This window comes from Sturnus vulgaris, chromosome 22 (genome assembly GCF_052056855.1).
Source record: "Sturnus vulgaris isolate bStuVul1 chromosome 22, bStuVul1.hap1, whole genome shotgun sequence".
NCBI classification, from domain to species: domain Eukaryota; kingdom Metazoa; phylum Chordata; class Aves; order Passeriformes; family Sturnidae; genus Sturnus; species Sturnus vulgaris.
Genome location: NC_142264.1, coordinates 875,695 through 889,718, shown reverse-complemented (window position 1 = coordinate 889,718; position 14,024 = coordinate 875,695). Strand labels below are relative to the sequence as shown.

General features: G+C 52.9%; 2 protein-coding genes across 19 annotated transcripts in view; one reads left to right on the top strand and one right to left on the bottom strand.

The window, feature by feature from the left end:
• Positions 1-3,642: 3,642 nt before the first annotated feature.
• Positions 3,643-6,375, bottom strand: RPL35 (ribosomal protein L35). Its single transcript, XM_014880010.2, has 5 exons — positions 5,943-6,375; positions 5,320-5,810; positions 4,906-5,042; positions 4,483-4,564; positions 3,643-3,860 (listed from the first exon to the last, which is right to left on the bottom strand). The coding sequence occupies exons 1-5, from the start codon at positions 6,373-6,375 to the stop codon at positions 3,711-3,713; spliced, it is 1,293 nt and encodes a 430-aa protein (XP_014735496.2). The 3' UTR covers positions 3,643-3,710.
• Positions 5,604-14,024, top strand: part of SCAI (suppressor of cancer cell invasion) — a 37,130-nt gene continuing 28,709 nt past the window's right edge. For 5 of the 18 annotated variants that reach the window (XM_088177617.1, XM_088177613.1, XM_088177615.1 and 2 more), the window contains exons 1-2: positions 5,939-6,084; positions 13,798-13,859. The gene's annotated coding sequence lies outside the window, so the exon portion shown is untranslated. Of the gene's footprint in view, positions 5,623-5,936; positions 6,085-6,207; positions 6,256-9,956; positions 11,095-12,533; positions 12,871-12,930; positions 13,860-14,024 lie in introns of those variants that run through there. The other 13 variants (XM_088177616.1, XM_088177612.1, XM_088177607.1 and 10 more) reach the window with 11 other exon arrangements.

Here is a 14,024-nt window from a genome sequence, read left to right as displayed (position 1 = left end):
CCTGGCCTCGCCATGGCAGCCCCTGGGGTTGGCAGGGTGCACCTGCAAACATCCCTTCCCTGGCAGCACCCACGGCACCCACGGCACGACAGGGAGCAGGGGGCTCTCATGGCCAGGCTCAGCTCAGCCTGATACAAGGGCATTCTCCATCTTCCTACGGAGCACAGCCAAGCTGGCTGGGAGCCAGGAGCCCAGCAGCAGCAGCCCCCAGCCCTGGCAGCCCTGGGCCACCTTTCCCCGGGAGCCCCCAGGACGGCGGGAGCAGAGCCCCGCGGCGCAGAGCCTGCACCCAGACACTGCCTGTATTCATGGAGCAGCAGGACCAGGGCACTGAGGGGGCAAGTCCTCCCCCAGACTGGCCAACAAAACGGGCATTCAGGGCCCTGGGCAGACCGAGGCTGTCCGTGAGGCCAGCGGGACACGGAATTTTCCTGCCAGCCCTCACAGCGTGGGGCTTGTGGTCACCAGATGCACCAGACACGCTGCTCGCACGCAGCCACGCAGGGCCAGCTCTTCCAGCATGCCTGTGCTGGGCATGGCACAGCCAAGGGCACCGGGATGTGCCCAGGTGGTCGTTCCCAAGCTCCCTGCCCCACAAAGCACTTGGGATGTCTCTCCATGGCCCACTGCCCACACATGCCACTGTGTGCAGAAACCAGGAGGAGGAGGGTGACAGGAGCATTGCCAGAAGTGTTAGGAGACCTGGGCATTGTGTCCATCACAGCAAACATCAGCCAAGGGAGGTGGGTCCTAGGCTTTCCTCAGCAATATTTGGTTTACAGTTGGGCTCAGTCTTGAGGTTCTTTTCCATCCTAGAGTGCTCTGTGATTATATGGCTCTCATCTGCCTCTGCCCCCTCTGCAGCCCCTCCTCCCCCAGCCCCAGATGCAGAATCGGGTCCAGGGGTGGGTGCTGCCAGCTCCCACAGACACCATCCACTCCGGGACGGTCCTGCTGTGCTGGGCACAAACATCTGGCCCTGTTGGATGCGTTCCAGGGCACAGGGCCAGGGTTCCCTCTGCAGCAGCATCAGCCCTGGGCCGTGCCCTGCAGCCAGCCAGCAGCTGCTCCTCCATCCTCATCCCCGCCCGGGAAATTATTTATTTGTTGAGAAACGTCTTTTCCCAGGAAACCTCTCCAGTGCTGAGGGACATCTTCAGTTACAAGGAGCAAATAAACAGTTGGAGTCTCGAAGGTTCTGCAAACACTGGTGCTAAACCCAGGGCTGGAGTCGGGAGCTGTGCAGGGTCAGCACTGCAGCACGGCGGGGTCCCAGCCACCCACCCCACAGCCAGGCAGCGCCCTTTGGGGACACGTGTGGGGACAGCCAGAGGGGGACAGGGCCACACAGCCTGCGGGGACACAGGGGACGTGCTGTGTGGTCCCCACAGAGACACTGGGATGCTCTGGGGAGTGCATGGCCCTTAGCTGGGGGCTCCTGCCACTGGCCTCTGGGGACCAGCAAGGCTGGAGTGTTCACTCAGCCCTGACAGCAGCGGCTTCTGCCAGGGAGCTGGGGCAGCATGGGCAGCCTCTGGGAATGGCTGATAAAGTGGGAACCAGCACAGACCACCAGAGCCCCTAGCCAGGACAGGCTCTGCCTTGCTCTCACAGCAGGAATGAATGTTCTCCACCTGTGCCTTGAAGGAAGCTTATCACTTCACCTGTGTGTCCTCTCAATCAATCTGCTGTTCCTGGTCACTTAAAGGGCTGCTTGTCTGCAGGATGTCTCCTGTAACAGGACAGGGCAGCTCTGATGGAAGGGCTGGACTGGTTGGTTTTGTCACACAGCTGTGGAGGTGGACAGAGTAATTCTGCCCCAGGATTTAGTGCAGTGCCAGAAACATGTTCACCTCCTCAAATGGCTTCTGTGGCCTGAAGCCTCAGCTGCTCTCCAGTACTGCCTCCCACTTCAGCACGGAGATGGCTCCTGGATGTTCAGTGCCTGCTTAGTTGGGGTTTTTCCCCATTTTTGTGTTTCCCACCCTCTTGTTACTGATCAGCACACCAGTGATCTATACTGATTGGACACTTGAGACAGCAGATCCTCTCTCAGCAGTGCAGCTTCTCCAGAGCCTGGGGTGGAAGGTGACACCTGGAGCACACCCTGACACAGCCACCAGTCTCTGAAGAGCAGAGTTCACACCGTGTTTGCTTTGCTGTGTTGTCAGGAGTGCTGGCAGAGCCGCCAGGCTCCCCTCAGCCACGCTGCTGGAGCAGCACAGGGCACACACCTCTCCAAAGAGAAGCCCAAATGCAGACAGGCACGATCTGGCAGCAGCCACCTGCCCCAGCCTGCCCCATTCCCAGCACAGGGGATCAGCTTCTCTCCTGTCTCCTTCTGGCATCGGGCTCCTGGGATGGGTGTGTGGATCTGGGATCCTCAGAGGGGCTGCTCCTGCTCCTGGGGGGCTGCCTGTGCTGGGCAAGCAGCTGGAGCACCTCTGGCAGCACGGCAGGACATTGAGCCATGGAGACACAGCCCTCTGTAACCCTGCCTGCCTTCCTGGGAACACGGGGCGAGCCAGGGAGCCGGTTCCCACACGCAGCTCGCCGTCCCACGGCACGCTCTGGCAGCCTGGCCCAGCGCTGTGCCAGCCCCAGCCCGCTGTGCCAGCCCCAGCCCGGGTCCTCTCGCTGCCAGACACGTCCCATCCACCCCGGGCTCCAAACAAAGCCATGGCACAGCCAGGGTGACATCACAGCACAGCCACCCCTCGCAACGCCACCATGTAGGGGAAAGTCCCTGCACCACACGTGATTAGGCCTCTCTGGATAAAACTAGCTTGAGGCTTAAAAATCCTTAATTGAGGGAGCAGAATTAACATCTTTTTCCTAAACAGAATCTGGATCCAATCTAGGAACTCCCTAATGGATGGGGAATTTTTTATGTTCGAATGCATTGGCAGCACTAACTCAAACCATGAGTGTTGCAGCCCTCACGCTCCAGCAGCACTGTGGAACTCTTCCCCACAATCAGGACCAAAAAAGGCTTTTGGAATTGCAACTCCATCTCTTGAGTGTCACAGAACCCCATGGGAGACAAAGACAAAGCATTTAACCCATGCTGTGCTTTGCAGGTAGAAAGAAGTGTGGAATTGTGAGGCCACGGATGCCCTGGGAGTCCAGTGGTGCTGCCCTTGGAGCTCAGACCTTTTTCACACCTGAGCTCACGTGCCCTCAGCAGCACCCACGCCTACACAGAGAACACCTGGTCTGAAACTATCCCCCCTCCCCAGGGGGCTCTCAGGAGCTATGAGCTGCCCGGGGATCTGAACCAAGTGCTGGCAAGTTTCCATCAAGTCCCATAAAATCCCTCAGCTAATTAACATTTAAACTGGCACAAGATTAAACTGTGATAAGTAGTGATAAATACTGACTGACTACCAACATTAGTGAAAAGCTTTCCATTTTACATCAATCTCAGGTTAAATACTTCTTACATGCCTGGTTGAACAAGCCTCACAGATCTGTACCCATTCACTGCTTGTTCCTCAGAGGAAAATAAACTGCCAGGTCTGTATTTTCATTAGCAGCCACAGTTCAAACACTTTCTGTGAATCCTTCCATTTCCCTCCATTAAGCTGATGACTCCTTTATGGCCCCTTTACCCACCACTACCAAAGAAACCACGAGTGACACTTCCAAACCAAACTCCATTTAATGAGGCATCCCCAGCTCCCCAGCCTGGAGCTGGGGATTGCTCAAGGCTATGCCTTGATGGCGAATTTCCGGGCCGGGTACAAACGCTCCTTTCGCTGCTGCTTCTTGGTCTTCAGGTTCTCCTCGTGCTTGTTGAGCCTGCGCCGCATGGCCCGAGTCTTCTTGGGCCGCAGATCCAGGGGTTTGTACTTCTTACCCTGTTTGCAAAGACACACAGCAGCTGAGTTCAGACACTGCCACAGCGCCAACGCCACCGAGCCTCTTTTCCTTGGGACTATCATTACAGCCTGGAAGTTTAGGAGACTTCTCTCCACTGGGAAACACGAATGGATTGTAGCTTTTGCAGCAGCTCTGACTCAGGTTTAAGTAATGCCTAATCTTACAAGCTCCAGTTATCCAGCACCTCTTCAAAAGTTCTTTTTTTTTCACCCAATATGATCTAATAAAAACTCCAGGAAGTGATATTCTAAAAATTACAGAACCTTGTTGAATTAAAGAATTTCTTGGTCATCTGCAAGATGATTAAATTTAAAATAAAAGAATATCTGCATTTCTGCAAACTACATCTCCCAGCAAGTTCACCCCATCCCACAGAAGGGATGCTGCCAGAAGACTCTCTGCAAAAGCAGACTCACACCAAGATTGCAGAATTCTTGCACCAATATTTAAAAAGCAACCATGACCAGAGAACTTTAAACTGAACATAAATTATAGTTTTTAATTGAATTTTAAGCTTTTAAGTAGCAATTCTTCCTAGGAACTTTGTAATTGAGAACAGCAAGAGTGTAAAGGCCACTTACAGAAGATGTTTGTCCTTACCTTGTAGAACTTCCTCAAGTTCTCCTTCTGTGTCTGGTTGATGACAGTTAACACTCTGGCAATGGATTTGCGCACCACACGGCTGCAGGTGGGAAAGAGAGGGAGCTCAGGGCACCGTGTAGGACCAGCTCATGGATCAAACCCAGGGTACAGAAACCGAGAGTGCTCCGGACCCCTTACACTGTGCCACACTACAGCAAACAGCGGCAGCGCCCGGCTCATCTCGGCCCGACACCTCCGAGCAGACACACGGAGCGGCCCCCAGGCCTCCGGAGGTGTGCTCCCCTGCCACGCCGGTTTTTTGGTTCTTTTTTTTTTTACAGCACACAACAACCACAGCCTGAGAGAGCAGCTCTCGGACACGGCGCACCCGGGGGCTCGGCGGCCCATGCCCAACTCCCCTCGCCCCCCGGCCCCACTCACATTTTGGACAGCTTGGAGGCGGCCCCGCCGGTCACTTTGGCCACGCGCAGCTGCGACAGCTCCACCTTCAGATCCTCCAGCTGCTTCAGCAGCTCCTCCTTCTTCTTCCCGCGCAGGTCTCGGGCCTTGATCTTGGCCTGCAGGCGGCGGACAGGCCGTCAGTACCCCCGCCCGACCCCCGGTCCCGCATCCCGCCCGCCCTCAGCCCCCACAGCGCCAACATGCGGGCCCAGGGCCCAGTGCAATACGGGCGGACTGCCGGGATTCCCGGTCCCAGTGGGAGAGCGGGGGATTCCCGGGTTGCCGTTCCCGAGGGATGCCGGGGGACCCCGGGTGCCATTCCCGAGGGATGCCGGTGGATCCCGGGTACCGTTCCCGCGAGATGCCGGCGGATTCCAAGCCGAGCTCTCTCACCATGGCGGGCGGCTCGCGGACGGGGCGGAAGGGGCGGAAGCAGGGCAGGGACAGGCCGGAACCGCCGCTGGACCGTACCAACGCGCGATGGGCAGGGAGGGGAGGAGCCTGCTCGCCGCGCGCCCCCCGCGGGATGTACGATGGTCTCGGCCGGGGCGCTGACAGGGAGGGCGGGAGGCACGGCTGGCCCCGGGCTCTGGGGCTGCAGCCCCGCGGGAGCTCGGTGCTGCGGCTGCCGCCCCCGCTCCCTCTCAACCGCCGGAGCCCGGTCAGAACGCAGCCGGTGTTCCCGCGCTGGCCGAGGTGCGGCACTCTTACACCGGCAGTGATGGGGACGTGATGGCGGGTGGGGCGGGAGTGGCCGCCGCGGCACCGCGGGGCAGGAGTAGGGCCGTGCGCGCAGGCGGCCGCGCGAGACGGACGGACGGACAGATAGACGTGCCGGTCTCGCTCCCCGCGGTGCCGCCGCCGTATCCAAGCAGCCGCCGCGGCTCACCGGCAGCTCGCGGGTGGGCGGAGCCTCTTGATTGATGGCCGATACAGCCAATCAGAGCGCATTCTCGCCGTTAACCGGGGCGTTCGGCCAATAGGAGCGCACGGGGGCGGGGCTGGCCGGCGCGGACCGGCGCGAGGCGGCAGCCGCGCTCCCCGAACCTCGGCGGCGCTGCGGCCGCGCCCGGACCGGGACCGTGGTCGGGACCGGCGGGTGCGGACGGTGAACGGGGCCGTCCGGCAGCGCCTGCCCCGCTCCGACCCGGCCTCCAGGTGCGAGGGGCGGAGCGGCGGCGCGGGTGGGGCGGTGGCGGGGGCGGGCGGGAGCGGCGGCGGCTGCGGGCGCCTCGGGGCAGGCCCGGCGGCGGCGCGCCCCTCACCGCGGTCTCGCCCCAATAAAGCTCCGGGCCCGGCAGAAGAGCCGTGCCGCGCGCGGGAGCCCAGGTAAGGCGGCAGGTGCGGGCGGGGGCCGCGCGGAGCATCTCCGGCGGCGCGGCGGGTCCGTGCCCGGTGCCGCGGAGAGGGGCGGCGGAGGCGGGAGCTGCCGAGGCCCGGCGGCGGCATGGGGCCGTGCTCGCCGCTGTCTTTGCTGCTAACGGAGAGGAGCAACGCGATGTGACACGTCTAACGCTTAGGCCTGGGCTGGCAGCGTAGCTGCAGTAATTACCCAGACGAGCTCCTCTTCATTAACTTCTCCGTTCCCCGCGCTCCGTTCCCGCTCGCGGCGGGCGAGGCTGTGGCTGCTGGGCACGCCGGTGACAGGTAGCGGCGTTCGGCAGCGGCCAGCGAGCCCGCTGGGGTGGAATGTGGCAGGATTTTACGGGAGCAGTCTGTGCATTGCTGGATATCCAAGCTGCCGGTTTGATAGAATAATCACGGGTTTGTTCTGATTTTAAACTTCTATCCTAGCAGTTCCCTTGTCACCAATTTTTATTTTTTGTACATAGAGGTGTTTTGGACAATAGGTGACATGAGATGCCCTTGGGGACAGGAGCTGGATGGTTGTTATGTTGTGTCATCCCCTCAAATTTCTTGCCCTGTAAAAATATTCATAACCTGTTAAACCATTCAAGATCAAGACTGCAGGTTTTCAGCTCTAGGTCTCATCTCCCACCACAGAATAGGACCTGTTTTCATTAATGTCTGAGTTGCACGTCTGTCATTTAATAACCAGCTTCTATGCTTTAGCTGTGTCTGGGCCAATCACTTCTAGTCCTCCAACCTGCAAAATGGACCCCTTAATATGAAAAGAAATCTAGATTTTGCACGAGCTATCCAAATGCAACCTGTAATTCATGGCATCTTGTCCAAGCTAATGCAAAGCAGCGCTGTGGGACCATATGAAGACTAAAATGTGAGTGAGTCTCTCAGCATGCGTGTGCTTCCCACCGCTCCTGCGGGCACAGGGACTGCTGTGCTGGTAGCAGTCTTTGCAAATCGTAGATAATCATCCTGATATGGGTCTCGCTGTGGGATTTGCAGGTGCAGTTCCTGCCTGGGGTCTCCTCACCCCGTCTGAACCCGTGGTGTGATGGTTGTGCTGTCCCTGGAGGAAGCACTTCGGGAGCCTGGTGCCCTGCTGGGGATTGTGTGTGTAGAGAAAAGGCTTCATTTTAAAATCAGATTAATACGGTCTCATTCAAGATGTTTGGATAAATTGGACCACGATTTATGTTAAATGAAAGAGTGAGTCACTTCACTAGGAGCAGAGAGCATTATTCTGGGCTGCCAGAGCAATACAGGCAGTCAGTCATGAGTGTGATGGCCAGGTCCTTTACTGCAGGAAATAGAAAAACCATTCACAGGAACTATATGGAGAGAGGGAATATTTTGTTGTGCTACAAAGGAGAATGTGATCTTTGTTTTGTCTTGAAATGTAGCTGCAATACAATATCTAAATTCAGTTGGCAATCCATGTCCCTTACAAGCCAGGGAATATTTTATCACAACTGATGTCTGGTTGGGCTTTGCTCTATGTGTAAGAATGATCCTGCGTTCTGTGCTCATCGTGCTCTTTTGACAAAGTCGATCTACAAGTGATAAAGATGCTGAAAGTGCATTCCAGCGGGAGGAACACGAAGCTCATTGTTAATCATTTGTGTCCCTGTTTTATTTTGTGGAGGGAAGTGTTAAAAACGGAGCGTAACGATTCAAAACATCGAGAAGCTTCTAACCCATGTCAGTTCTGCATTGGGATCAGATGGTGGTGTCCGTGGCCTTGCAGGAGGGCACAGATTTGGGGAGGTGGGAGCCGGGGGCTGCAGCTCTGCTGCTCCTGTCACATGATGCTCTGCACAGTCCCCTGCTCGCACTGCAGCTGCCTCGCTGCCGTGTGCCACTCTCATCTCCCCTCTTCTTGCATCACTTTTATTCTGGTTTAGCTCTGTTGGCGTTAAATGGAGTTGTTGATGATCTGCTGCGGCACAGATGGATAATGGGAATTCATTGGATTATCTGGACACGTTACTTTGTTGGCTTATCTTTTATTCTGCTTGGTGTGCTTTGGGTAAGGAAGGAAGATCTCTGGTGTGAGAGTCTCTTCTGAGGTGGTGTTAGTGCCTAAAGAGCTGAAATGGAACATATATTAAACAAAAACCCCAACGCTCCCATTAGCCCCCTAAATCACAGTACAGTTATTGGATTCTGGCCATAAAATCCTGGATATTGATGTCTTTTTACACAGAACTTTACACAGTTCTCATTTTTTCCTAAAAAATGATTGCATTTGTTGGAGTAATCTTGGGAGAAGGACAACCAGGACCTGTAAATGCAGATTTTATAATAATTTTGTTTGGTGTTCTTGCATAAGAACATTCTGCAGGCTTGGCTTTTATAGCTAAGGTGCACTGTTGAAGCTCAAAAGCTCGGTTCAAGATGTGAATAAACAGGCTGGAGACAGAGGTATGGTATGGAGTGTGTGTTGCAGCAGGAGACAGTTCAAAGGAGTGGACCAAGTTGTGTGTGGGAGCTGCTCTGAGGGTCAGATGGAGGTCTGGTTCTGTAAAGTATGTAAGGAAGTTGCCAACACAAATATTACCTTGCAGCTTCCATGTGCTGAGAGAACGCAGCACAGCCCTGCAGCAGGGATGGAAAAGAGTAACCATCAATCTGGTTCCCTGAGGATGTCAGTCAGGAAAGGAAGTGTGCAGTGCCAGAAAGCCTGGATGGAACTGCAGGTTTAGAGGACTTGTTGTTTGAAGTATTTTTAATTATTGCTATTAATATAATGGAACACCAACTAGAAGCGGAGTTTTTAAAATATAATTAAAGCAGAAGTCAGCAGAGGGATTTCTGTGCTGTGAGGCAGACACGGCTCAGGAGCAGTACCTGCTCAGGAAGGTGAATTCCCAGAGTGATGGTGCTCTCCATGCAATTCCCAGACGTGCTGGCAGCTCCCACCAAGCTCTGGTTTGGAAGGAAGAAGTGAAGCAAAGGGATCAGAAAGCTTTCCCAAGCTTGTCCTGCGTTCCCTTTTGTCGGAATACAGTTCCAGTTGGAAGGCAGCCATTGGCACCTTGGCTGAGGATGGGAACAGGCTGCAGAGTGTGACGATAGCTGCCCTCCAGATCGGGCACTGGCCTCAGCTGCCATTTGGGCCAGCCAGAAAATCATTTGGCTCGCTGGAAGGAAGCCTCTCCATCCCATTGCTGTACGATGCAGCCTCACGTTAGCTGTTCCATTTCAAATTAATGAGTGCACATAAGAGAGTTAAAGCATCAGTTGTTGTCAGAGGAAAGAAAGAAAAATCTTTCTTGTAACTGGGATGCTTTTCAGGAACTTGGCTGCTGGGAAGGCGAGAGGCATGTGCTTTTCCTCCCCGCTTTAGGTGATGGCTTAGTTCAAGGGGGCCCAGATTTGGCTCAGTCAACAGTTGTGTTGGCGTCTTGCCATCAAATGTGCATAAAATGGAGCTGACTGCAATTCCCTCCTCACTCTAACATGGAGGGGCAGCCGCAGGGACCCGAGGCTGCCGTGCTGTGCCGTGGGTTGGCTCTGAGGGTTACCCTGGGATGTGCAATCCCTGCAGCACGAGCTCTTGCATTGTGACTGGGTCGCTGCTTTACTGAGTCTCCCTGGATTGTATTTTGGTGTCTTGTCATAACGAATGCATTTCAGCCCTTGTTGTGCCTGTGTTCCCAAAATCTCCCTCCTTTCTCACAGTGGCTTATGTGCTTTTTCCAGATGTAGGGGGTTCATCTCTCATTTGCAGACTCTTCCTATGATTCTGTGGCTTATGCTCATTGCCACAAAATCGAGATAAAACACAACTGGCATTTTAGCTGCTCCAAGAACATTGTGTGTAAATAAACCACTAAATAGTTCAGCCTGTGAAATGTAAATACACACAGCTCACTGCCACAGCTGATGGTGTTTTTCTGTCTCCTTTCTACCCTCCCACCTCTGCCAAGAGTGGGCCAGCCTGGTGGGTTTTTTCCTTTTGCTCTTTCATACAAAGCAAATGACTGCTAAGTACCATGTAGGTGGTATGCAGGCACCACGACAGATTCATGATTTGAATTGGATGAAAAGAAACACTTGTGTCCTCTTCCACGTTGCTTCTGCACCATCTTCTGGAGATTCCCAGACTCTGATGACCCAGAAATTCTTCTTTGGTTTGACTTTGAGCTTGAGCCTATTTTTAATAGCAAACCAGTGAAGTCAGTACAAGAGCAGAGGCCCAACTGTGATGACATTTTTAGCCTGTGCCCTTTGTTCATCCTATACACACAAGGTCGTGAACTGCAGTGAAAGAGGGATCACAGAGGGCGCAGAACAGACAAAGGTGGAACAAATTGTCAGTGGCAGAAACATAAAGAAGAGAAGCAAAAGTTTTGTGTTCTGAAGGCGATTGAAGGCCACGTGCATCCCATGGTGAGATCATGTCTCTTGTGTTCAAAGTGAGTCTGCCCAGAGTGAATTCAGAGGAGTCTGCTGCTGAGGTGTGGCTTCCATGATCTCAGTGTAGGAGGCAGGAAGGGACTACACGGTTTCCATGGCATGATGTTAATGAGCACCTCCGCATTTTTCTGAGAGAAATAAGCCAAAGCTGCAGTTCTGGATACAGACAGGTGTGCTTCTAAGCAGTGAAAGGATTTTTAAAGACGTCTGAAACATATGAAAAGCCTGATTCTACAGACGAAGCGCTTACTTGAAGTTAAAATAATGGGATTGACACTGCATGTTGTATTTTCCTACTCATTTGACTCAGAATGGAGTTGCATTTGTGGTGTTGCCTATTTTCCTACAGGAAGTGATGAGGCTGTTCCTGATGAGATGTCACAGGTAATGCAGAGGTGACAGCTGCCCTTAACTCTGAGGTCTGGCTGTGAGGCTGTTTGCGGATCGTCTCATCTAGTGATGTGCTGAGGAAGGAATTATGCGTTCATGTGAGAGTAGTAAACTTTCAGTTTGCAGTAATAAAATGTGTGTGACTTGTATAACAGTTCTTGTGTAACTGTGAGTGCCTGCTCTCTGCCACTTCCCTGGCCACAGCAGTGTGCAGCTGGGGAATGTGTGTGTGTGTGGGTTTACCTTGTTTTCTTATTTATCCCCTGCCTGCTGCTTTCTCTTTTTTTTCTTCTACTCCAAGCAGCTTTTAAATCCCTTGTCTTTTGATCTAGGGAGAAAGGTCCTAAAGATTATCTAGTGAGTAATTTTCAAAAAATCAAAAGAAGTTGGAGTAGAGTGATGTGTTTAGTGCATCTGTTGAATGGAAGGACAGACAGAAGAAAGTTGTTGTGTTGTAGGAAGCATCTGCCAGCCCCTCAGAACGTGTGGAGCCCCAGGGCAGTGGAAGCTTTCCCTGTGCTGGGCAGAGCTGGGTTTGTTGGGATGCAGAGGGAAGGATCAATCCAGGTCAATGTGGGACCAGGCTCCCTGGCCCTGACTGCTCGTGCCCAGGAGTGTGGGTGTGTTCATACACAGGCTCACTGGGCTTTGGGTGTTTTTATCATTTTTTTAAAATTGCTTGCCTCTTGCCTAGTCTTTAGAGGTAACAGTATTTTTGCAAGTTAGCTGTAAAAATGTGTACTTTAGTGGGAGAACCAGTTTCTTGGAGAATTCTCAATAGGAGGTAGTTGCTAGACCTAGTTGCATTTGCAGGTGATTTTTGTCAGCCACGCTGTAATTTGTACATGAAATCAGGCTTTCACCCTGGTAATTAATTTCTCTTTAGTGCCCTTTCAAGTTATCAAACTTCCAGGCAGAGAGAACATGATTTGACCAGCATTATCAGTTAAATGCCACAGCTACTTGTTTCTGTTTCTTAAGTTAAAGTTGCTTATCATTGTGGCATTCAGACAGAAGCGTCCCCAAAGCCCAGGCTGTGTCCTTTTCCTTGTGCAGTCCCTGTGCACGTCCACAGAGCACTGAGCAGAGCTGGGACACAAACACTGTGCTTGTTGTCTGAGCTGGCCCTGGGCATTGCTGTCCCCTGGGACTGAGCCTTGCCAGGAGCTCAGGTGTGGGCTCAGCCTGCTCCCAGATGCCTCCTGCAGCATCCAACGAGCTGCTGGAAAAGGAGCTGGATATGTCTGCAAGAGCTGCAGCCACTGCAGTGCAGACGTGCCCTGAGGTGAACAGTGGTTGGGGTGAGGAATGTCTGATTTGTTCCAAATTTTACTAAAAAACCTTGGAGTAATAAAGAAATCTTCCCCCCCCCCCCCCCCCCCCATTTTATAAAGAAATGGTTTGATGTATAACTGCTCATTGCCATTCCCTCTGAATTCCTGACTCCAGCAGGCTGTGAGGTTTTCAGTGCCTGTCTGGGGGAATTACTAATTATTTATTTCAGTGTTTCTCGGGCAGAACCGAGTGCTGTCTTGGGAACTTCAGGGCAGTGGCTCTTGATGGAGAGTTAGGTATTCTGGTAAGAGGAATGAATTTGGTTTCTAATGCATTTTGTGTTGTCTGAGGCTCTGTCAGGACTAGCACTCTGAGCAGATCACATGGAAACACACAGATGGTTTTCCCAAAACGTGCAGTATAGCGTTGAAAGAAAACATGAGACATGAGTGTGCCAGTCTGCAGAAGAAAAGGACAGGCAAAGAGGGAGCCAAGGTAGGCATCCTGCTTGGTGAAGGTAAGATCAGCTGTTTTTTGATAGAATTTTGAGGCATGATGGTTCCAGGCTTTGTGTGTGAACGATCAGGAGCTCAGTATTATCTGTTGTTAATTTGCAGATAAGAAATAGATACCAGCTGGGCTTTGTGTCACATCCCCTTTTGGCAGTGATGCTGTGGGAGATGTGTAAGGATGAAAAACGGAAAGAGAGCTGGTCTCTGACTCAAGGTTTGACAGCTTTAAAATCCTGATAGACTGGGATGTGTTTTCCACCACTGGTTTCTGTAGAGAGCAGTTCTAGGAACATCTTAGTTTGGGGGAAATCCTGTATCAACAAGAGAGATGAACAAAGTGTTTGCTTTTGGTTTTTGGTTACCACTTGTGCCTCTGAGCAGGGAGTGGGAAGCATTTTAAAACGAGTCAAGATTACATAACTGAGAAGTAGTGATGGCTTAAAAAAAAGGCAGTTGGGTTGCACAAGTGCTCTGTCAGGAGGTCGAGGTGCCACATCCAGCCAACTGCTGTGCAGCTTCAGCAAACTGCTCCTGATTTTACCTGTCCTCACTGATAAATGAGATTACAGACCCCTGCCATCCTCCTGTCCACTGTGCCCTCTGGTCACACCACGGCTGCACCTTCAGTGTGTGAGATTTTATTTGCTCATACACATTGGGTGGGAAGGTCTGACCCTCCCCTTCCAGCAGGCAGCTGAATGGCAGCTTACAGTGATCCCGGCTATATAGCAAATCTAAGAGGATGTAATGCACTTATTGAACATTTCCATGCTGGACTTGCATTGTCAGCTTGATTTCCCTGACCCGGAGCGTTCCCTCACAGCTCACAAAGCTCGCCTTGCTCTGAATCCCAGGGCAGGGCCAGTGGGGAGTGCATACCATTAACTCCAGCACTCTTTTTCCCTTCCAGCTAAGCCTGGAAAACCGTAGCCAAAAGACAGCAAACCACAGGGAAGTGGAGACGTGTGTGATGTAAGTGACATCTGACTTTAAAAATACTGTCCAGCACCGTGAAACTGTCCCTGTCCTGTATCCCTCCTCCTGCTGCCCTCCAGCTTTACCTGCCATCCTCTGGGATGTCTGTGAAGCTCTGCTACCCTGGGTCCTGCAATGAGATGAATTTGTAAAACCTAATAA

Excerpts from the sequence above, each read along its gene's own strand:
- RPL35 (XM_014880010.2), bottom strand. The coding sequence starts at position 6,375 with ATGCCGCCGCCGGGCCTCGGCAGCTCCCGCCTCCGCCGCCCCTCTCCG. Across the intron at positions 5,043-5,319 it reads TCCGCGAGCCGCCCGCCATG|GCCAAGATCAAGGCCCGAGA; the intron begins GTGAGAGAGCTC and ends CGCCGCCTGCAG. Across the intron at positions 4,565-4,905 it reads GCCTCCAAGCTGTCCAAAAT|CCGTGTGGTGCGCAAATCCA; the intron begins GTGAGTGGGGCC and ends TCCCACCTGCAG.